Source organism: Homarus americanus, unplaced genomic scaffold (assembly GCF_018991925.1).
Source record: "Homarus americanus isolate GMGI-L3 unplaced genomic scaffold, GMGI_Hamer_2.0 scaffold41027, whole genome shotgun sequence".
NCBI lineage: Eukaryota > Metazoa > Arthropoda > Malacostraca > Decapoda > Nephropidae > Homarus > Homarus americanus.
Window position 1 is genome coordinate 5178793 of NW_024745073.1, and position 23810 is coordinate 5202602.

At 37.6% G+C, this 23810-nt stretch overlaps 1 protein-coding gene across 2 annotated transcripts; it reads left to right on the plus strand.

Annotated features, from left to right (window-relative positions):
* Nucleotides 1-2168: 2168 nt before the first annotated feature.
* LOC121878554 (serine/threonine-protein kinase RIO1-like) lies at nucleotides 2169-23783 on the plus strand. Of its 2 annotated transcripts, XM_042384862.1 has the most exons (12): nucleotides 2169-2356; nucleotides 5158-5360; nucleotides 7627-7694; nucleotides 9176-9318; nucleotides 10794-10899; nucleotides 11268-11410; nucleotides 13775-13961; nucleotides 14168-14286; nucleotides 16159-16262; nucleotides 16836-17047; nucleotides 20163-20319; nucleotides 23251-23783. In XM_042384862.1, the coding sequence occupies exons 1-12, from the start codon at nucleotides 2307-2309 to the stop codon at nucleotides 23445-23447; spliced, it is 1689 nt and encodes a 562-aa protein (XP_042240796.1). In that variant the 5' UTR covers nucleotides 2169-2306; the 3' UTR covers nucleotides 23448-23783. The 2 variants fall into 2 exon arrangements, with proteins under 2 accessions (XP_042240796.1, XP_042240797.1); XM_042384863.1 differs by lacking the exon at nucleotides 5158-5360 and having other exon boundaries at nucleotides 2170-2356.
* Nucleotides 23784-23810: the final 27 nt, after the last annotated feature.

The window sequence follows — 23810 nt, forward strand, 5'->3', positions numbered from 1 at the left end:
TGAGGTGTACAAGTATCTCAAGGGGCACTACTCAGTCGGGTGTCCTTACTTGGAGCTGGTGGACGCTCGCCCCACAAGGGGTCACAGCTCAAGATTGAAGAAGCCGCAGGTCCAGAAAACAGTGAGGGCAAACTTTTTCGGAGTGAGAGTTGTGAACTTTTGGAACAATCTACCAGAGAGTGTGGTGACGGCACCGAGTGTGAACTCTTTCAAGACTAGACTTGACCAACACTGAAGCAGGTTCAGATACATTCATGAGCCAGTGCATACCCAGTACTTGCCAACAGTGCGTAACAGAGACGTGACCGCTCGCCCAAGCGGCTAACGAGCCGATCAGTGGTGAAGAGGATAAAAGCAAAAAGTAATGTATGATAAGGTCACACTGGATAACACCTTTCTCAACTGTGTCCTGTTTTGAACTCCTGATACACGCGTTACCGCTGTGATGTGCTTGTTAATAATGTAATCGGTTTTATAGTGAGTCTTTCATTTATCAAGTAGAAAGTACTGAAAAATGATACGATATTTAGGGCTTTGAATAGAGGTAAGAAGCGAGCCTGCCCCACAAGGGTCACAGTTCATGGTTGAAGAAGCCATAAGTCCAGAAAACAGTGAGGACAAACACTTTCGGAGTGAAAATTGTGAACTCTTGTAACAATCTTCCAGAGTGTTGTGACAGCACCGAGTGTGAGCTCATTCAAGGCCAAACTTGACCAATACTGGACCAGGTTCCGATATATTCAGGAGCCACAATGCGTAACAAAGACGTGATCGACCGCACAAGCGGCTAACGAGATTAGTGGCGAAGAGGATAAAAGTAAAAGTAAAGCTAAACGTAAACAGACGTGGAACAGGTGTTATAAAGGCTAGCTTCGGTCAATTTCACTGTGCCTTCCTTAAAGCGATTCAGACAGAAGTGGGTGAGAAAATGAATTTGCAATGGCTTTGCAAAAGCCTAGAGCTAGCCCTTCAATCCCATTCCTATGACCGGTGAGGAACCTCCCTAGATACAGTAGTGACACTGTGAGCCAGAACAGAGACAAACAGGCTACAGCTGCTAGCTTGATACAATAGTGACACTGGGCCAGAGAAACATACAGGCTATTGTATAAATCAATAAAAAAATAGGTATATACAGTCATACTTCGTTTTATTTTATGAAAAAATATAGCATCACGGAATGATACGTAAAACTTCAATAGACTTTTTTGGAAAATCTATCAAGAAAAAAATAAAATTTCTAAAAGTAAGATATTTAAGGGTCCGGGAGGCGGAGGCGATTGGTTAGGTAAGTATACTGTGGGGTACGTTATGTTTGGGTTCACACTCAGGATGGTTGGAGAAAGGAAACTCACAATGTGCTCTCTGTATACATGTTATATTGGATGTACAATGCAACTTGGTGCTGGGAAGTGGCAGCGTGGATACAAGCGTGATGTAGAGAGAGCTGGTTAGTGAGGGTGCTCAGAGGAGGACAGCTTGTGGGTCGCCATGCTCGCCGGCGGGAGCGAGGGCCGCCAGGCAGCGGCGGAGGAGGAGGTGTAGCTTGCTGCGGCTGTAGCTAGAAGAAGAGAGAGGTCACCACGAGGTCAGGTCTTAAATAGCGGGGGTAGGCGTGGCTTAGTAGTTGATCTCCGTGATGTATGGCGGCGCTGGTTGACCCAGACCACGAGGCATACACTGGGGAATTCGCGGGGTCGGCTACTCAGCGACAAACAGCGTTTGTAGGGGAGAAATCCACTACAATACAATAGTTTGGTTGGTGCTATCAACCCCGTATCTCGGTTAGGGGTAATTTGAAAGAAAAGTGTCATAGAAAAAACCTAACCAAAGTACAATGCAAACCAAACCCAACTTTGAGAAACCTCAAGATTAAAAAAAATGGGGAGATTTTGTCCTACCATGCACTTTAACTGGTGGAGTATTATCTAGGGGGATTTTGTTCTTGGGGGCTCATGTCATCCCCCTACCCTCCCCCATCACAATCACTGGAAAAGGTCCAGTGAACGCCCAATCCCGATCACGATTTCTACTTCTTTTACATATACAGAAAATTTATTGCACGTTCACATTCTCTAATCATGGATTTAATTTCATGTATTTTAAACCAACATATCAAAGAAAATCCCACGAAAATATACACATCTACGTATATATTTTAACTTATCAGGGCCAGCAATGAGTGGCCACCGTGCTAATAATCCATCAATCCGCCTCTATGTGAGCACTGAACGCTGCACACCACAACAAACCGCAACACGTGCAGGGGAGAACTTAAAGCATTATGATACAAAGAATTCATTAAGATGGAACTGGAAAGTTACGATGGACAATTCAGTGATGCAGACGAGGATTCGTAAGTTCAATGGAGCGTGTTATAATGCTGTAAATGGCAGATACTAAGATGTATAGAGTAAGGTGATTGGTTACGAATGGGTTTTCTGGAGATCTAGTATTGGTCGTAAAAGCAAAGTAACAAGAAATTCTGGGATTGGTAAAAATTTAGTAGTTGCCACCACCTAATTGACTTAAATGGGTTTTTATAGTGTAAATCGTATTAAATACAAATATGACCATTGCCGTCTGAAATGAGCATTAGTTGATATTGAAAAAACTGGACGGTCAAACAATGTAAAAACCTCAACAAAACTGAAAAACCCAACCTAATCTAACCTAGGTAAATGTTCGTCCATTGGCTGTCATCAGGTTTTGGTTTGAGAATAGTTTTTTTTTTGACGTTCGGTGTTCTACTCAAATCTGACATTCCCATTTCGGTATTATTGCAGTTTCGGCCAATACACGGCTGACTGTTTTAACCATCCTCAACCTTTAGATCTTCTTATTTGGATTATTTTTAACCCCATTTCAACCAGGCAGCAAAGAATAATAATGTCAGAAATGAGTTTTAAAGTTCCCCTACTTTTGGGGGGATAACTCTATAACGGGTTCTTTACCCCAGAAATAAAGGTCAAATTCAATTAAAAAACACCAAAATACACTGGATAAACTAATTTATAAACTACTAGGGCATATTGGCCAAAACTGCAATTTTACTTTCATTTCTTTTGCAAATTATCATTTTTTGCAAAAAATGAACATTTTAATTTTTAACAGAAACTGCTAATTTGCAAAAAAAAGGGAGGTAAAATTTTAGTATATCAAAAACAAAAAAAACAAAAAACCTATTCTCATACCAAAGGAACCAACCAACCACCCTACCCTACCCTACCCTACCCTACCCTACCCTACCCTACCCTACCCTACAAGGAGGAGGAGGTGGTGGTAAGGAGACAACTGACTCTTAAGTGAGGAGTATAACCTCAGGTAAACATGGTGGGAACCTTTGGACAGCCAGTGGATGAATATTAGCCCTAACCTCACCTAACCTAGCCTATCTAACCTAAGCTCACTTAACCTAAACTAACCACTAGTGTGTAAGAAACTTACCTTAAGTAAGAGATACAAGAGGATAGAGTGATGCGACTTGAATGAGAAAGTGGTGCCTTCGTCAGTATCCGTCTCTTATCACAGTACCATGCATGCTGATCTACACAGTACTGTACTGACACTGAATTACATCTTGGACACTTTACAGATGAAACAAGAACACCGTGAGCCCTAAAAATGACAATGGCTGCTGCTTCATTGTCCAAAATGCGCTGAATAATGCGGCAGCCAGCCAATGTTCATCCATTTCACACAGACACCATCTTCCAACTAGACCCGAATGTTGATTAGCGCACGAGTATTACGTCACCTCGGCACTCACGCTGAATGGCGCGCACGACTATGACATCATATCAACGCACACTGGTTGGCCAAATATTATAAAATAAAAGTTAAAATAACTTGAAAACTATAAATTTCCGACAAAAACGTTATACTGTAGAATAAATTATTTTAAAATTTTTCTCGATCTCCCCATATATGACTCAATATTCAGTTAGGTGGTGGCAACTGCTAAATATTAACCCTGGTTATTGTTTCACTTGCTCCCACCCAAATAATTTATTTGGTATTATTTTAATTTCTGGGTATTAAGAACATAAGAATGGAGGAAACTGCAGCGGGCCTATTGGTCCATACTGGGCAGTCCCATTTACACCCAACCCCTATTGCTCATACAGTATATCCATCCAACCTATGTTTGAAGCTATCCAGCATATTCGAGTTACTGATGATATTTGATAACTTGTTCCACTCGCCCACTACTCTATTTTTAAACCAATGTTTACCTATTTCACGCCTAAATCTAAATTTGTCTAATTTAAAACCATTGTTACGAGTTCGCTCCTGGTTGGATAGTTTGAGTACCTTTGTAATGTCCCCTTTGCTCAGCCCTGACTACCATTTATACACCTCTATCATATCGCCCCTCACTCTACGCCTCTCGAAGGAGTGCAAATTAAGATGCTTTAACCTGACTCTGTACTCAAGGTTCCTAATGCCCGGGATTAGTCTTGTCATTCTCCTCTGACTTCTTTCCAAGGATTCTATATCCATTCTGTAATACGGTGACCATAATTGAACTGTGTAATCCAAGTGAGGTCTCACAAGCACAAGATATAGTTTTAGGATGACCTCGCTAGTCTTGTAACCAACACTCCTTTGTATGAACCTAAGTACTGTACTTTATTAGCCTTGTTTCGAAAAAATACACATTTTTTTCTTGGTTTAAGGTTCCTACTTATTATTAGCTTACTACCGTAGATGTTCAGGCGGTTGGTCTGCTCTTTATTACTTTGTAATGAACTTTATTGTTCAGTGTTAGTATAGGAGGAAACCAGAGTTCCCAGAGGAAACCTGCTATATTTGGTAGTGTTACACTGGATAACACCCTTACCATGTGTGTTTGGGCCAATACTCAAGACCATAATAACATAGTGAAAGAGGTATGCCTGATACCGCTGTAACACCAGTACTGAATTGTTACACTTCCTGTTTCAGGGATTGAACATTGACTTCCTTTTGGAACCTCTTTCGCAAATGTCACTAATTTGTTGTATTGTTAGGTTACAACTTTGTCACACCTTAAATAACATCCTATCATCGGTTGTCACAAAATTTGAGCTACCTTTTGTTGGGTAATACATAACCAAATGATGGTGTTGATTTCCTTAATTCCTAAGTAAAGGTAAAATAGTTGTATTTTTCCAGTGAAAGTTCGCGTCTGCCATGCCGCATATTGTCTATCACAGCATTAACAAAACTCACAGAAGAGAACTGGGATGAAAGTGATGACAACATTTCACATCAGCTCATCTGTACGCCATCAAGATTCAATGGTGATTTTGATGATTATGATCATGATGACTCTGATTATGATGAGGATGTGTACTATGTGGATGAAGATTGTAAAGGTAAATAATGAAAGCGGTGGTAAAAATTACTTAGTTACCAACTGATGTTTTCGTATCCCTCCCTGTAGTTCCTTTAGGTATCAGTTTTTCTACTACCAACTTTGCCGTGACCTTGGCTGCTTGTCAAGTGTTGCCGCACAGACCCAGCACATGGTCTTTTACTAGATTTATCAATAATGGAATTTTTAACTCTTTAATCGTTTGGAGGCTATATTTGGGATACAATATTTATTGTTTGTTTTTTATAATTACAGTATGTAGTTTATTTTTATATTTTTAAACTATTCATCCTCAGTGTTTTATGGGCATTTTCCACCCTTATGTGGGTTAGCTGTGGTTACCTTATGGCAACTGCAAGGTCTTTTGCAGTCTCTCTTGTCAGGTACCTACCTCTAATGTTGTAATTTTTTGTAACTTCTCATGTCATTTTTGGCCTACCCATCCACATTTAAACTGGCTCATGTACCTCTTTACCCAATTGATCTCATCCATTCTCTCCACATGCTTAAACAATACCCAGCCACCCTCTTAACTCTGAACAGAACCTCCTGTCTTTCAATGTCACATTCCTCATCCATTCTCATCCTCTTTAACCGCCCATGTTTCACTGTCATACAACATCACATTTCTCATATCAGCCAGATACAGTCTTCCTTTCACTCAGAGGGAAGGTTTTCTTTCCATCAATAAAGACAGCAGTTCCCTAAACTTCCTCCAGCCACTTCAGACTTTTGCAACTAAGCAGGCTTCAGCACCCCACCAGCACTGATCATGTCACCCAGGTAACTGAACTCATTAACACAGTTCAAGGACATATCCCCAGTGTTGAGTTTCTCCAGCCTTGCTGTGGGCACATGGTTACCTGCACATACAGAATACAGCTCCTCCCCGACTTAGGATGGGGTTTGGGACCCAAATCCAGATCGTAAGTCGAAATGGTCGTAAGTCGAAAGTGCTTAAATAATACATAGAAAATCTAAAATGGGTGTCTCTTTTTCTTCTCAGCACCAAAAAACTCTCACTTTTAAGCTTGCCAGCCATTTTAAAGTGAATTACAAACGAAAATTTTCTCTGTGTATTGACGTTGGGACTCGAAAATACAGTACATAATTTGAAAAAATTTGGTAAGACTGAGGCAGGTCGTAAGTGCGAGTGGTCGTAAGTCGAGTAGGTCGTAAGTCGGGGAGGAGCTGTACTTAAAGACAACAATGTTCTGCAGTCTGCCAACTACTGCACTGCGCCTCTTGTATGGCCACTTTCCACACTCGTTGCTCATTATTGAGTTGCTACAAACACCTTTCTTGCAGACCACTCATGACCATTTTCCACTTTCCACCACAGGTCCCTTACCCAATGCACCCATACCATTAATCAATACTTTTGTTTTTGCCACATTCACCCACAGGCCCTTGTCTATTCCATCTTTCCATTTTTTAAATTTCTTCACTGTCTCTTCAATACTATTTTCTGTCAGCATTAAGTCATCATCATATAATAATTTCCAGGGCAGGCCAGTCCTAAAGTCTTGAGATATTGCCTCGAGGACCATGATAGATAGAAGTGGGTTAAAGACAAACCCCTGATGGACCCCTACTTTTATCTCAAATTCCTCACTTCCCTCACTATTTACTGTCACTGAGGTTTTTGATATCTCGTATAGTGAGTGTCATAACTTCTAGCTTTCTCATTGTCCACTTTACCACTTCACATAGTACTGTACCCTGTCAAATGCCTTCTTCTAAGTCTACAATATGAAGTACATTTTTCACCTTCCTTGAATATTTATCTTGTGAAATACAAATTTGCTCACCAAGGCAACTGCTGATAGTACTGATAGTGATTACCAAGAATTCAAGCATAGTCTCCACTTCATGACTTTGGTAGGGTTTGAAGCATTTGAGCAAATGAATTAAGAGACAATTTAGTTGATTCACTGAACCTGAATTACTCACTAGACTTCAATTTAACCATTGGTTTAAATGGGATACAGTGGACCCTGATCAACTGGGGAAGAAGACAATGTGTATGAAACATTATTTAATCAATTGTTGCTAGATAATATACCTTGCCATTAAAGGATGGACCATTTTGTGTTTAGTTGTAAGTTCACATGCTTCCTCCCATTGGCCATAAAGGGAATGCCATGCTTCAAATTTTGTTTTATTACATGTTACTTATGTTGTTCAAGAAGCTTTGTTTATCAAAACACTTACAGTATCATGTTTCAGAATCAACCCTGTAATATTGATATATTAAACTTTAACAGACCTGACAAAGCAATATCATCAGAGCAACCGGACTGGACCCAATCATTCCAGCATTCAGTCACAGAAGGTTGGTTTACAGTTTGAGTTGTAAATTTTTAGATTTGTAATGTTCACTTTTCAACATCAGTCATATAAGTAAGAAATTATGAAAGATGAATGGATTATACAATATTGTGATTCATTGTACAATATGGCCTTAAGATCACGGTTACATTAAATTTCAATATTTAGTTTAATTCAAAAGAACATGTTTCTAAAATTATAAAGAGTTTAGCCTGTACTGTGATCCCCTGCAGGTACAGTATGTAACTCTACAGTTATTGAATGTTTTTTTTTTATCAAGTTTTTTCTTTCTTAAATTTTTTCATGTGTGATTAAGGTCCAGTACCTGAAGGTGCAGGAGGTTTATAATATTCATCTTAATACAGTGACCCCTCCGTTAACGAACTCAATCCGTTCCAGAAGGTCGTTCGTTAACCGAAACCATTGTTTCAATGGGTTTTTGGGTAATTGGTTCCAGCTCATCAAAAATTTCCTAAATTCAACAAAAATGGTAGAAAAGTTCACTTACTTTGAGGTGTGTATGTAGAAGGCTCCTGGATGATGATGATGATGATGGGATTTAGAATGGGGGTGGAGGAGAAGGAAGAGAAGGCATTGGGGTGGAAGAGAAGTCACCCCATGGCGCCATTTCACCCATAAAATTTTAGCTCTCTTGGTGTAATTCAAGATTATTTTCTTTAAATCAACACTGCACTGCATTATATATTGTCAATATGTAAAATATATTTCAAAATGACCAATAATTTGCTTGGAAACACAGAAAAAAAGCATTTAGTTGAAGAGAGTATCAAGCAAGATGTTACTTCCAGTGAAAACAGAGAGAGACTAACTCCTGTTTGCTGTGTTAAGAGGCTGGATGCCGCGCATTAAACTAGTCACTTTACCTTCAATTATGTTCAATAATTGTTAAAATGACTAAAAAATTGAATATTAAACTTTTAAAATTATTGAATAGTATAAACTTCTTGATATTTACTAAAATAGTAAGAAATTTAAGCCCTTGAACCGATTAATGTATTGGCGGACTGATACTAAAGCTGGTTGCCCGGTCAGTGCAAGTGAAAACATGTTGAGGTCGGTTCGTAAGAACTTCGTTAACCGAATTTTTTTTCGTTAACCAAATTGAAGTTCCTTATGGAAGGCAGTTCGTTAATCGAAATTACGTTAACCGAGGTGTTCGTTAAACGAGGGGTCACTGTATATCTTCAATACATGAAAAATCATGATGAAATGTACGGTAAGTAGTACAATACCCTGTACTGTACTGTACTGTACTGTATAGTATATCCTCTTAAGATGTTATCTGGTTATATTGTTTGAAGTGGTATATGAGAATAGTAAATAGTAAGGGAATAACTGTACAGTACTTTTATATTAGGAAGTTTTAACATTGAGGTGAATCAGAGTTGATGAAACAATAATTTGATACTGATATGTTTTCAGTGTAACAATAAATAAAAATCTTTGGTTGATGCTTATTTTCAGGTTGAGAAGTTTCAACCATCTGAGAAGTTATTCAAAAAATATGCAGGAAAGATTTGTTTGGAAAAATTTGAAGGACTTAAAGGTTTTGGTGGCAATGTTACTAACCGGATAGTGGAAACTCAACGCAGAGCTGAAAATGAAAGGTGAAATCTCATTTTTGAAAAATACATTAATTAACATGATATTTTTTAATGGAATCATGAAATATAACTAAAATTACATTCCAGGTATACGCATATACGTACAGTATATTTATCTGTGATAACTCATGTGATACACTTTTGTTACTCAAAATTTTCATTGTTACCAGACTGTTTTCTGACATAATATACTGTATCATTAAGCAAATTAAGTCATACTACGTTAGAACTTTTTTAATAATATTTTCCATTATTTTCAAGCTTAATATAATTTTATGACTTGAACAAGACATGCTATGACCCTTAGTGAATTACTTTACATAATAACCTGTTAAATGCCTTCTCTAATTTTACAAATATGAAGTACAATTTTCTTTCCTTCCTAGATATTTCACATTTAGTTGTCTGGCAGTGAATATTGCCTACCTGGCATGAATCCAAACTTCATGTCCACTTTACCAATTTCTCAATTACTTTTTTCCACAGCATTTATAACTTGATTTAACAGCATGAGGTCCCTTGTAATTCCCATGTTGAAGTGCATCACGTTTACCATTGTAAATATTCACAATCACACCCTCCCTCCAGTTGTCTGGAGCAGTACATTCCATCATTTTACAACTACAGTATTCCAGAGCTTTGAGATGCCTTTCCATTTTTCATTATGTCAATTGCTTCCTTCACTCATTCTCTTTCAATCCTTGGGCATGGTCCCTGTACTGGTTCTGCTACTCCTAAGCTGCCCCTGTCCCATTTGTACTCTTCATTCAGTCGTCAATCATGGTATTTTCTCCAAGATCCTTTAATTTCCTTTTTATGAGCACCCATATTACTATGGTCATTTCTCATGCACTGCTCACTACCAACATCCTTGTTTCTACCCTTATTTACTTGGTTATTCTGATTGCCTCACCTCTTACTTCTACACTATCCAGCATATCAGCAAATGCATCCTGTTTATGCTTCTTAGCATTGTAAACCTCTCTTCTGACCCTGCATTTGATCTCCAGGTACTCCTTGTCACCACCCACAATCCAGGCCTTATACAATCTTTTCTCCTTTATCATTCTTCTTACTTCATCGTTTCACCACCATGTTACTGTATGTCTGGCTGGGTCCATTTGTCCATCCACACATCTTATCATCTGCACTCAGCAGACCATCCTTTATTTTGGCTCAATATCTTGTTAACTACCCCTTACATTGTCACTGGCTGTTTCCACACTTCTCAGCTCAGCATAAAATGGTTCTCTTACATTTTGTTCCTTCAATTTCCACACCTTCCTTCTTGGATCAAACACCTTCCCATCTTCCATTCTTTGCAGCATACATTTTTCCTCTTCTAAATTATTTCTCTCCTTTTTTAACCTATTTTGTATTAACTATCATTTACCTTCAAGAAGTTTCATTGATAGGTGCATGTCATTTATTGAAATAATGGCATTGGAAAGTTTCTTAATAGATGTATCCAATTACAGGCAAAGAGTCCGTGACAAATCAGAGAGAGCAACAGTGGAGCAAGTGCTTGACCCACGAACTCGGATGATTCTTTTTAAATTTCTCAACAAAGGAACTATCACAGAGGTAATCCTTGTATACTGTATATTAAGTTGTGGCCTAATAATTTTAAGACTGGTGAAATTTAGGCATTCATTGATATTACTACTGATAACTTCAACATTATCATCATTGCCTTTTCTCTCCTACACAGTACTGTAGTATGGCTTCTTTAAAATCTCTGTAAGACTTTGTGAAGACTTATGTACATTATCTGCCCTAGACATGGAATTTGTCCTTTCCCATGTGTGTGTGTGTGTATAATCGCCCTAACACACTGTAAACACTCTTGAATCCTAGATTTTCTAATATTGGTAATCCACCAGTTGAGCTCAAAATGTTTATAGAAGAATTCTGCTTAAGGTTTCATAATTGACAGAGTGTTCTGTTGACAGATAAATGGTTGCATTTCTACTGGCAAAGAAGCAAATGTGTATCATGCCCTGGGAAGTGATGGCCAAGACTATGCCGTGAAAATATACAAAACATCCATTCTCACCTTCAAAGATCGGGACAGATACGTCTCTGGGGATCACAGGTATAATCCTTAAAGATTCACTAGAACATATCTTTTAATGTATAGCACTGTCTTAGACATAGTCTATTTCCAAATAAAAGAGATGGAACAAACAAGCAATAATATATTTATTATAACAGTATGTTTGTTTAAATTCATTGTTTTGATTTATGGCTTATGATCTTTAACGTTTTTTTTTTTATGAGATGCTTTCACACTGAACACCCTTTACACACCTGGTAATAAAATGAGTACACTGTCAGCTACACTTGCCAGTGGGGAAACAATTATCTGATGGACTGTCATACCTATTAACTCCACTACAGGGACACTTTTTTGAAAATTTTGTTTGGCTAACATCAGATGAGTTTATTCAGCTAAGAGGTGACCCCACACACAAGGAGTTAGGATATTGAGGTAACTCACAAGCACCTGAATTTTGAAAGTTAGGTGATCTGCACATTCCCAGACACATTTCTTCATATCAGGAAATGGCTTCTGAAAATATGTCAATTGTGTGCAGTCACTGTTCGTTCCTGGACTTTACAACTCAGATACTATCACATTCTATCTCTTTTATGGTCTTCTTCCCAATCCTCCTTTCAACTGTACTGTCAGAATCTTAGTTACCAGCCTGTTACTCATCATACTCTTCACTACTATGTCAGTTTGCCTTTATTCCTGTGCCTGTAAAGCTTCTTTAGTTCTTCTGTCCATACACCTTCCTCAACTTTGTCTGTTCACCATCAGAGCTCTCTTTTATATGTGCCTTTTCCTTCTTTGGTATAAGATGACCAGACATTCAGCAGTACATGTTGGTGCACTGGGGGTTGAAGGTTTGGCCGTGATAAATGCATCAAGAGTCATTTGTTGTGCAGTCTTCCTCTTCTCCTCAAGCACCTCGTAGTATGCTCGTAATTCTTTCTTGACATTGCTGATGATAGTGCGACTTTGGTCAACATTATGGTCCATTTCTAATGCCATATCCATTGCCATCTCAGATGAAGAAATCAGTTTCTGTAGGTTCCGTACAGTGAGGAGTTGAGTTGGAGTTTCATCTGCATCTTCTCCCGTTGCAAGTGGCATTTCTTCCTTCCTACGTCCAATGTAACTGCCACACATGATCTCTTAACAACATTGCTGGGAGTTTTAGTAGCTGGTCGCTTAGGCATAGCGAGATCACACAAAACACACACCAGCACGTGTGAGGCTGAGGCGAGCGGGAGCGTATGGCGGAGGAATACGTACACACGTACACATGCTGTCCTACGCTACGGTTGAGGCGCGCGGTTCAAAATTTTTGCTCGTAAGATTTTGCGAATAAACGGGGCAACCATTGCGAATAGTGGAAATAGATAACATTAATTTGATTGCATATAAACGGCGTTACGAACAACCGTGGCTATGAATAACGGGGTTTGCCTGCACTGTATAAAGAGTCATCCACTTCAGACAGGCATCAGGACCCTTTGCTTGCAAGGCATTTGCTCTACCAATGAGCTATTGAGTAACTAGGTGACAAAATGTAAATGATAACAGAAGAACAAATGAACAAGGGGATTCAATAACATAATAAGTGAACACATCATATTTTTGGAGCAGTCTTTCAAAGTGAAATCTTGTAATTTGTAACAGTGTTTTTTTACTTTTGTCACTTTTACTTTGAAATCCACTGATTCACATCTAAACAGAAAGAACAGAAAAGGCACTGCATGCACATTGTTGTTTCATTGGTAGGGTTTGGTGGTTTTAGGCTTTAAGTTTTTATCTTATATAATATCACAGACTAAAGTGAGGAGAATATAATTTGCATTGCTAGAATCCTTGCAAGACAGCGAATAATTTGAATATAAAATTAATTAGAACATGTCAGTTCAGTGACATTTTATAAGAGGACAGATAAATAAATATGCACTAGACCTTGGCATCAACTGTCAAACATATCACCTCACCTTTCCCCCCCCTCCCCCCTTTTCCATCAGCTGATCACTAGTAAACAGACCATTTAACGTCCCATAATTTTAGCTGTGTTGATTTATGAGTGTTTGTTTTAACATAATACTACAAAAACACAATGTTCTGTTTATTTAGGAGATGGGCTGAGGTGCATCTGGGTAGACTCTCAGTCTTTTTAGTATTTTGTGTTTCTCTCAAGTACCAAACTAAATTATTTCATTGAAACAACACTTCGATTTAGTGAGAATTCGGTTTAAATCGACTTCTCTTGGAACGTATCTCGTGTTATATCGACGTTTTACTGTAGTATAACTAATATTCATCATTTGAATGTTTGAGTGTGCTTGGTTTTAGGTTAATGATATGTTGTAGTCTTGTACCTTAGTAGATTTCTCATTAATGTCTTCTTTGATTATCTTTATGGTTCAGGTTTCGTCATGGATATGGAAAGCACAACCCCAGGAAAATGGTTCGCACATGGGCAGAGAAGGAGACAAGTAATTTGTTCCGTATGCATAACTGTGGTTTGCCTGTCCCACGGCCTGTGGTTCTACGCTCACATGTGCTGGTTATGGAGTTCCTTGGTACAGATTCAATGCCATCTCCAAGGTTGAAGGTAATGATTATTGGTGCTTTGAGCATCTGTTAAGTTTACTATCCTTTAATGTTTTTTAGTCCACGAGTATGGTTTTTACTGTTCAGTATTATATAAATGAATCAGATTTATCACATACTTTTTGTGATTAACATTGATAAAATTTCCTTATCCTATTGCTTATAATATCAATTAAATTATTTTATATCTTTTGTTTTGTTCCACAGGATGCAGACATTTCTGAATCCAAGGCACGAGAGTTGTACTATGATCTTGTGGTTCAAATGTGGATTATGTACCGTGAATGCCATCTGGTCCATGCTGATCTCAGTGAATTTAATCTCCTGTAAGTTTTGATAAACAAAAAATTAAGATATTTTGTTTCATCCTTCATGAAGCTTTGATTTATTTCAGAAAGGTAAACTGTCACATATACATACACATACACAATGAATGCATATAGGAGTTTAATTATTCTTCATGGGTCTCTGTGCATTAAATATATTTCCTGCCCCAAAAACTCGTGTGACATGGCAGTCAAGACAAAGATTCAGCCAAGCATGAATCAGGTCACTCTGGAACCCCTAATGAAATGTGAGATGTAGTGAGATGATATGTAGTATCAGAGATAGGTGATGAGGAGACTGTCTGGTTGCTAATTGGCCTGTGATGAAAGTGTGTGGTACATTCAGTATGCTCATAGGCTGTGCGGCTGACCCATTGTGAAGGTAGATCAACACCTGTCACATAGTTACGACCTAATCTGCACTAAATCATGTACTTTATAATTGTTACACTATTTATGTGGTGAGATGATAGTGATAAAGGTAGTACTGAAGTATAAGGTTGTGTTGAGGGTGGGTGAGATTGTACAATTTCAAGGTCCCTCATTCCTGCCTGTTGTGGCCATCTTGGCCACCATGCCACCACCCACACCATGTATATCATCCACTATCTCTAAGTATTTGCAAGCTGAAATTACATGATTGTAGAGTAAATTATGTTATTGGCATTCTAATATGATTTTCTGAAGGGTAAGGTAGCAAAATAACTTCAAGGTGTTCAGCTGCCTCAACTGTTTGTTTTATCCAGCTGATTTGGGGGAGGGGGCACTGTAAGCCCCCCAATTTTTTTTTGAGATCTGACCAATATCATGGGAATTTTGAGCCCACGTGCATTTGATATTAGGAGGTATTCTGAGGTCAATAGTAATTATCTTTTACCACAATTTACTATAGCTGAAAGTGGAAGATGATCAGAATAAAATAACAATTCCAACAGAGATATAGTAATACTACTGTACTGTACTCTTTTATTTTATAGAAATTTGCAGATTATTACATAGAAATTAAACAGAAGTTAGTCATACTTTTTTACTTTTATCCTCTTCACCAAATGATCGGCTCGTTAGCCGCTTGGGCGATCGGTCACGTCTCTGTTACGCACTGTTGGCAAGTACTGGGCATGCACCGGCTCCTGAATGTACCTGAACCTGCTCCAGTGTTGGTCAAGTCTGGTCTTGAAAGAGCTCACACTCGGTGCCTTCACAACACTTTCTGGTAGATTGTTCCAAGAGTTCACAACTCTCACTCCGAAAAAGTTTGCAAGAACGTATCCACAATGTTAAGTGAGGACTGGGTGTAGATTATTTCTTATAATTATTTATTTGTTTATTTTAGTAAAGTAAATTAGTGGAAAATTAATATAGCAATAATATACATACGTATAGAAGATTTTATAGTATAAACCGCAATAAATATACAAATAGAAAAAAAATATATAAAATTTTGTGATACAAAATTGCAGCAGTACAATACTGCATTAATCATGCTATGAGGTGACATGAATTGTAAGAAAATATAATTTTTTTTACTACACATGGAAGATGTTTTGTAAAACAAAGAGACCTGTACTGTATATGTGCATTATATAATCATATATTTATTTCCATGCACCTGCTAAGTTTTTAATGTGCAGCCAGGGAGGAGTGAGCACTGCTTATTTTGACTGTGGAGCAATGTGCACATTTTATTTGTTTAATTAAATAAATCAGGTATATGGACCTGCCCTACTCTGTATAGTTTAAATGAGTGAGGTTTCTATGTACATGCAGATTTATTGAGTAAATTTTATATGTGGAGGGGAATTGAAATGAGGAATATTTTATGTTTTTTTTATTTTCCTTTTTTAATTTTAATATGCATTCTTGTTTCCATAGATACCATCAAGGTCGACCATTTATCATTGATGTATCTCAGTCGGTGACTCCAGATCATCCACACTCACTGGAATTCTTACGAAAGGATTGTACCAACATTACAGGTTTGTGTTTTTATCATTTGGGTCTGTTTAGTTTATTAAAGTTCCAATCTTGGTTACATAATCTAAGCAGGAATCAAAATGAAACATGTGTATGAATGTTGGACTACTGTCAGTGAGTGCGTGTTAATGTTCTGTTGTGATTTAGATATACAGTACTTTATGACCTTGAACTGATTTTTTCAATGATTGATAGAATACTAAAATGGCTTGCAATTAGGTTCCAGCTTTTTTGTTTTCTAAATTATCTCCCTCTGTCTGTCCATTGAGAATTTTTCTTCACTAAAAGCATGATGGTCCATTAGAGTAACACCAATATCACTTTACATCTCTGATTAGTTTTACCAACACCTTTTTTAATCATTTTTACTTTTTGAAGTATTTGAGATATGTATACAGTGTATTTGAAAATCGTCTATTGCTCACATATCTTATGTTGGAAGAGTTATAATTTTTTATTTAGAATGCTGTATAGTTGTGTTTTAGTGCTTGTTTGTACTGTACTGGGAAACCAACATCTATTTCTAAATATTTCAACCATTCCTGCATTACAAAACCTACATGTATTACTTCCAGAATATTTCCGTAAAAAAGGAGTGCCCACCATGACAATCCAAGAATTGTTCAACTTTTTAGTGGATCAAACTATAACCTCCCAGAACCGTGATGATCACTTAGAGAAGATGAAGACCCTTGCCTGTTTGCGACCAGTTGGACAAATGACTGATCAAGAGAAGGTGGATGAGGAAGTGTTCAAAAATGTCTTCATTCCAAAAACTCTGGATCAAGTCAGTGCAAAAGACCTGTATTTAGCATTTAATTTGGTATATGGTAGTTGGAATGGGATGTATTAAGTCAGGTCTTTCATGAGGGAAGAGGAAGTAAAAAAGTACAGAGTATAAAATTCTTTGAGTGTTTGAAAAAAAAATGTGAAAATTGTTGCTGGAGGGACAGCCAAAGTTATTTAATTCTGAGAGAGAGAGAGAGAGAGAGAGAGAGAGAGAGGTTATGAATCTTCATTTTTCTTTGAGATTATGCATAGTATAAAGACATAACTAACTTTCTAAGTTTTGGTGAATAAATCACAGAAAAGTAGATCCATCTGATGCACACATCCTTGAAACTACTGAACAGTTGACAGTCCAGAGAAACCTTGGAAACTGGTATTGTACAGGAGGCAGAAACTTCTCATCACAAAATATGACCCGTTGCTAAAAGTTGTCCTCCATGTCCGTGTACTGTACTGTCTCGCAAATTCAATTTGTTGCTCCTTGTGGTGTTATGTTAATACTGTAAAGGTTTAACAACTGGGATGTGTAAGTGAGCACCTGCTGAATTCGTTTACCACACTACTGCTTGTGATGTGTACTGCAGTTGTAACTCCCCTTTGATGTTACTTCCTCTATTTATAAGCCTAGCTTACAAGCATTCTTTAACCTTTCGGTCTTCATACGGTGTTGGTGAGTGAGGGTGGCCTGAACGGTATGTTTTCATCTGGATGCTTTCCTCTACATAGCTACTTCTTAATCCTTTTATTTTATTTTTTTTTAGGCATTAGCCCACCGGGGCACAGGTCATTTTATAATGACCCATGTCAAGACTGGGGGGGGGGTGGTGGTGGATATAATAAAATAATGGTAATAATAATAATATTAATACTGTATTAATATTAATAAATTAATAAAAATTATAAAATAATAATAATGACCGAATAAAAAAATCAAGAGAGAGAAATGATATACCTGTACAGTATATGAGAAATAATACAGTATACAGTACAGTATACCCTTGATAACTCGTCCCATATGGGGCTCAGGCCTTGCCGAGTTATCCCAAATTCCGACTTATCGAGGCACTTCCCTCTCCTACAAAAATACAACAATAAAAAATTATTGACCCATAAACAGTATATGTACATGTACAATAATTACTAAATGTAAAAAAGCAACACTTACCAGCACTGCAGGCGAAGAATGAAGCATCATAGTAGGTGACACAGAGGTATGGTAGGTGATACAGAGGCATGGTAGGTGGCGCAGGTGTCCAGATATGCTGAGATTTTCCCAGATAATTTTAAATGTCTCCGCATTTCCTGAGTTATATTATAATACATTCCGAGACCATATCCGTGCCGAGTTATATGAAATTCCGAGTTATCAAATGCCGAGTTATCGAGGGTTTACTGTATATATGTTGTGTTGTCAAAGTAAGAGAAACAATTGAGACCCTGCAATTGTGTGCAAATGAGGCAGAAAGTCAGATCAGCAACCTGGGACTTGGTCAAAATTTTTGTGGTGCCATATAGCAGCAGGGTCTAACATTATGCTTCCAATATTTTCCCAGGCAATAGTACCTCCCTGTTTGATAGCTTCATGTTTATTGTGTTTCTGTCTTTGGCTCTGCTACCTCCACTGAATGTACACCCCTCCTATACAACAAAATCATAGCTCACCTCATTTCTCTTCTGGTTTCATACTAGATGTGGTGTTGTGCTTATGGGGACTATTTGCAATGAAATATAGATGTTGGACTTGCTCACCTGTGGTTCCCAAATACCCATTTATATGTAAAAGGGTCAGTTTCGAGACACACAAGAATATGACTCAATACAGTATTGGCAATGCTTCATATTTCATAACCGATAACATGAGGGATGAACATTTCAGTCATCATTAATATATCTGTGGATGGCTCTTAAGTGGATATATCATTGAATCACATACAGGTGTCCCCCACGTTATCTAAACTCAGTTTGTGGAAATTCACCCATACGGAATTTGTAAATTAATGACCACTAAATTCGGTTTTATGGAAATAGGGGTAAACTTTCAAAATTTTCATCAAAAAAATCATGATACCATATTTAGTGTGGATTTCTTGGTGTTTGCTGTCACCAAGCGTGAGTACTCACTACTCAGTGTACCCACACCGCTGGACCCAGTTTGTTTATATCTCCCATTGTGTATGCTTGATCTCTTGACCCCAGCTCTTAGATTTTACACTTATTTGCATATCTGATTCAAGACTTTACAGTGTATTACCTTTATTCAAGACAAGTGGAAAGAAGAGATTAAGTACAAGTGAAAGCAGTAGTGCTAAAAGAGCCCATAATGGAATTATATTTGATTTAAAACTTGATGCTTTATGGAATTTGATGTGGGAGAAAAACTTAGCCAGATCTAAAAAACATTAGGGCTTGCCATGTCACCCAATAATTCTCATTGCACCACCTTACGTCACACAGCACTCAACATTATTTGTGGTGAGTTAAATTCAAGTGTTTTGTGTATTTATCATCATATTATATCATAAAATAATCAGTGTACTGTATGTGTTAAATGTGTATTTTTATTCATAAGTGTGCTTGTATTACAGGTACTGTACTTCTTTTTGCCAAAAACATATCTTTAGGAAAGCATCTCCAATTATATAATGGAAGTCAATGGGAAAATCAGGTTCAAGTTACGGTTAACCTTTCAAGGATGCATCCCTTCCGTAACCTAGGGATTACTGAATTTACCTTTAGTGTTTCTTCGATGTGCATTCATTATTCAGAAGTAAATGTGCCAATTTTCCTCAATTGGGATAGTAAAGTGACTTTGAGTATTGTATTTCAAACTTTCAAACGATGAATGACTCAAAGCTTTGATCTAGTCAAGCATACCAACTGACCAGATGTAGTCAAGATTAGGCTCTTGTTATACTGTATTCCTCTAGTTTTGAATACTGTACTGTACTCACTAGACACAACTGGGAAGATATTTGTGTCTTAGACTGTACATATGACTTAAAGTTTGTTTCAAATGTAGAATTTGGTTGAAGAAAATAAGTTTGATTGTAACTTTTGTATTGTAAAATGTTTGCCACAGTATTTTGTTTAAAGTATGTTATGTAATGTTACAGGTTATTGATTTAGAACGTGATCTTGAGCAACTGAAATTGGGTGAAAAGACAGAGAAAGACTTCCCCTATCATAAAATTATAGGGTTTAAGAAGGACCTCACAGGAGTAGAAGTACCATCTGAGGATACAGTAGATTCTGGGGGAGAGGCAAGTGAAGGTAAGTAACAAATCACTTGATAATTATTTTCTAGTACGTACAGTATTGTACTTAGTCATAAATTGTAGATGACTCATTTAACACTTGTGTGGTACAGCTTCAACAGTCTGGTTTTGGGTGGCTGAAATAGACATGAACATCACTTTATATAGTATTATGGTAGTACATAGAGCAAGAAGAAAATTTATCCAATATAACCTTTTTAGTAGGTAGAGTTTTAGAAGCATAGATGATGGTCAACTTTACGGCAAAAATTCTATATAAAGTTTCAAGTGTTCCCAGTGTTAACTAATTCACATACTTTGTGAATGTGAAATATGTAACTTATGCCTGTAAAAGATGACTTGTGAATATACGTGGTGGAGGCTTTAGTCTTCGGAATCCATGTAAACCCTAACCTATGATGGCAGCAGCTAATCTGCAAGTTAGCTGCCCCCCTCCCCCCCCCACCCCAGCAAACTGTAGCCTATAAAATTACAGTTGTCCAAGCTCTGAAACCTCCCAAGTTAGGGTTGTCACACAGTGTGTGAGCAACTTGCTCTTTATTTGTTTGGGCTAACCTAAAAAGTGGGAAATTGGACCAAGGCATCTGTCTCCCAATGCTGCCTTTTCATAGGGAAAGCTAGGTCCTAGGCTTCATTTGAGGGGTTTGGGCTGGGCTATGCAATTTTTGATGCCACATTTAAGGTAAGTGTGTGTTTTCCTTTTGTTTTGCTATTAATAATGTACAGTATATTGTAATGAATTTTGATGTGACTTACGTGGAAATCCCCCAGAAGACAATGTTAGTGGGTTGGGTGAGGAAGGAATGGGATGGCGAGGTAGCTCCCACAGCTTGGGTTGCCAAACGCTACCATTTGTCAAATTTTCGATGCATTCGGCGAATTGGCTGAGTTTTGGGGAATACGGGTATATTTTCCATTGATGCTGAGCAGCTTGCACATCCTGGAAACATAAAATTTCCGTTTGATGCTTAGTAGCAATGATATCCTAGAGTAGTGTTGATGAGAGGGTAGATGATTTGACAGTAAGGGATTTGTGTGTCACCCATGCACTGTGTCCCATTGGGCACAATCTAAGGTGTGTAGTCAGTACAGTACTGTTTATTCATACATTATCACTATTGATACAATGTTTTCATTGTATCACATGTTTTAAGGGATCTGTTCTGTGCTGATAAGTGGATTCATGGCATGGTTTGGGTAGCTTGGCAGGAAAAGTGTCATTCTGGAAGTGAGTATGGGAGTGTTTCTGTGATTCCTGCCCAGGTCACACTAGAATTACCTAGTGTTGTACGAGTCAACGAAAAAAGTGGCGCCGCCAGCGTCTGCGTAAACGGCAGAGAAATTTTATGCTGTCAGCGTCGGCGTAAACAATTTCATAAATTGACGCCGTTAGCGTCAGCGTCAACATCTAGCGTCAACAAGTTTTCAGTGATGTACAAATGCAGCCCCGAAAAGCGTATTCTCCTGTGTATGGGAGTAACATATGCAAAATAAAAAAAATATTCATTAATGTTAATCATTTATTATGATTTAATTATATAATTTTAATTATTCATTTGTTCCCCGCAAGAATACTAGCATCTCAAAATGCTTGTCGCTCATTCTGCTGCGCTTGGGCCTCAAGACGACATCCTTGTCCATGGAGAACATGCGCTCCACGGGGTGTTGTATTTCATGAACAACTCCCTCATGGCCTTGTCGGTCGTCTTTATAACAAGATACCCGGTAATTGAAAATCGAACTTGGAAAAATAAAACATTTTTGAAGTCGACGAACAAATTGACGCTTGACGCTCTGCTCGGGTGAAAAGTTGACTGCGTCACCTGTAGCGTCACCTGCCCAAAAAATTGATGGCCTCAGCGTCAGCGTTAACAAAAAGTTGCCGCCGTCCATTGAAGGCGTTAAATTAACGGCATCAACGTACAACACTGGAATTACCCATTATAGTAATTCCTTCTTTCCTCACACAGCTAATCTGTGGAATGCTTTGCCTTCTTCTGTGTTTCTATCCTCGTTTCAAAAAGCTGGTTTTCTGGCACCTTCATGGTGTAGATTAACAGTACTCTTTTTCTCCTCTAACTTTTACTCTTCCCCGGGGTCTGGGGCTAGTCCAGTGACCCTTTTGTTTTGAATGACAACATATGCAGAGGGGTTTCTGACCAGAACAGAACCATTTTTTCAGTCCTGTTAATAAAATTAAATTACAGAACCAATCCCTCATTTTTTGCATATGCATATTTTGAATTGTTATTCTGCAGCTAATAAAAAGATTTATACTGCATTGGAATTATCAGAAACTGGGTGACAGTTTTTCTCTCTGTAAATTTGATCGATAAAGATCATTGGTACTCAAAATCTATAGGGTAATAATTTTTGTATTTTACATATTTTGCATTTTTCAAAGAACCTTCACTGAAAACCTGGAAGATGAAATTTTCTTGATTTTCTAGTATGAAGGCCATTGGTACCCAAAATACTGTATACAGTTGATGAAATAATTTTTTTTGTCTATGCTATAGTGAATATAAAGTACACTAGTAATCATTGATCTCTCTTAAGAGTCATTATGCAGAAATGCAATACATTCATCATTATAGGGAATTCATTCATGTTTTATAAAGTATTTATGCTGATTTTGTTTAGGCACTTTTATGGTCCTGCCACCATCTGCAAGGGCATTTAGTGTTTGCTTTTCCCAACTGTTCATCCAGCTAAAGGTTTTCAACTTGGTTGTGGCATAAGCCTTGCAAAAGAAAAGTTGTGATATCTTTTAACTGCTTTTAGTTGGAAAGAAGAAATACCGGTAGTTCTCTCATGATCCCTCTCTTAAGGTTTGAATAAATTAAACACGAATAGTATCATAATTAAGCTTGCAAACCACTTTCAAAATGGTGGACCTTCAGTGAAGATGACCAAAAATTTTCAGAAGATGATGAATCTACAGATGAAGCAACAAGAGAGAAGGGCGAGCCTACCACAGCCGGACGACAAAGAGGAGAATCTCCATCTTCAAAGAAAGAACGTAAAAAAGCCGTCAAAGATGCACAGGCTATGAAAAGAAAAAACAAGGTGAAAAAACACATCAAGAAAAAAGCTGAAAAGGATAAAAGAAAGAAGCACTAATGTAATATGAATAAAATTGTTTATGATAATTTTTTCTCCTATCCTTAATGAATAAGGCAAATAATGTGAAGAGTAATGTATTATTTATGTTAGAAAGGATTAAGTTTGGAGGAAGATGCACAGAATGAAATATAGCATAGTGAGGCAAGTAAGGTAGTGGTTCCCTGTGAATGTGAAATTCTCGCATTTATGTTTGGTAAATTGTTCTTGAAAAGTTGTCCATAACTTGGAGTTCCATAATGGAAACGCAATCTTCCTATTTACTTATTTTTGCAGAGATGTGTATTGTACCAAGAAAATATTGTCACACTAAGACATAATAAAATAACACTTGATCATACTGTATAATAAACCTTTTTAAAC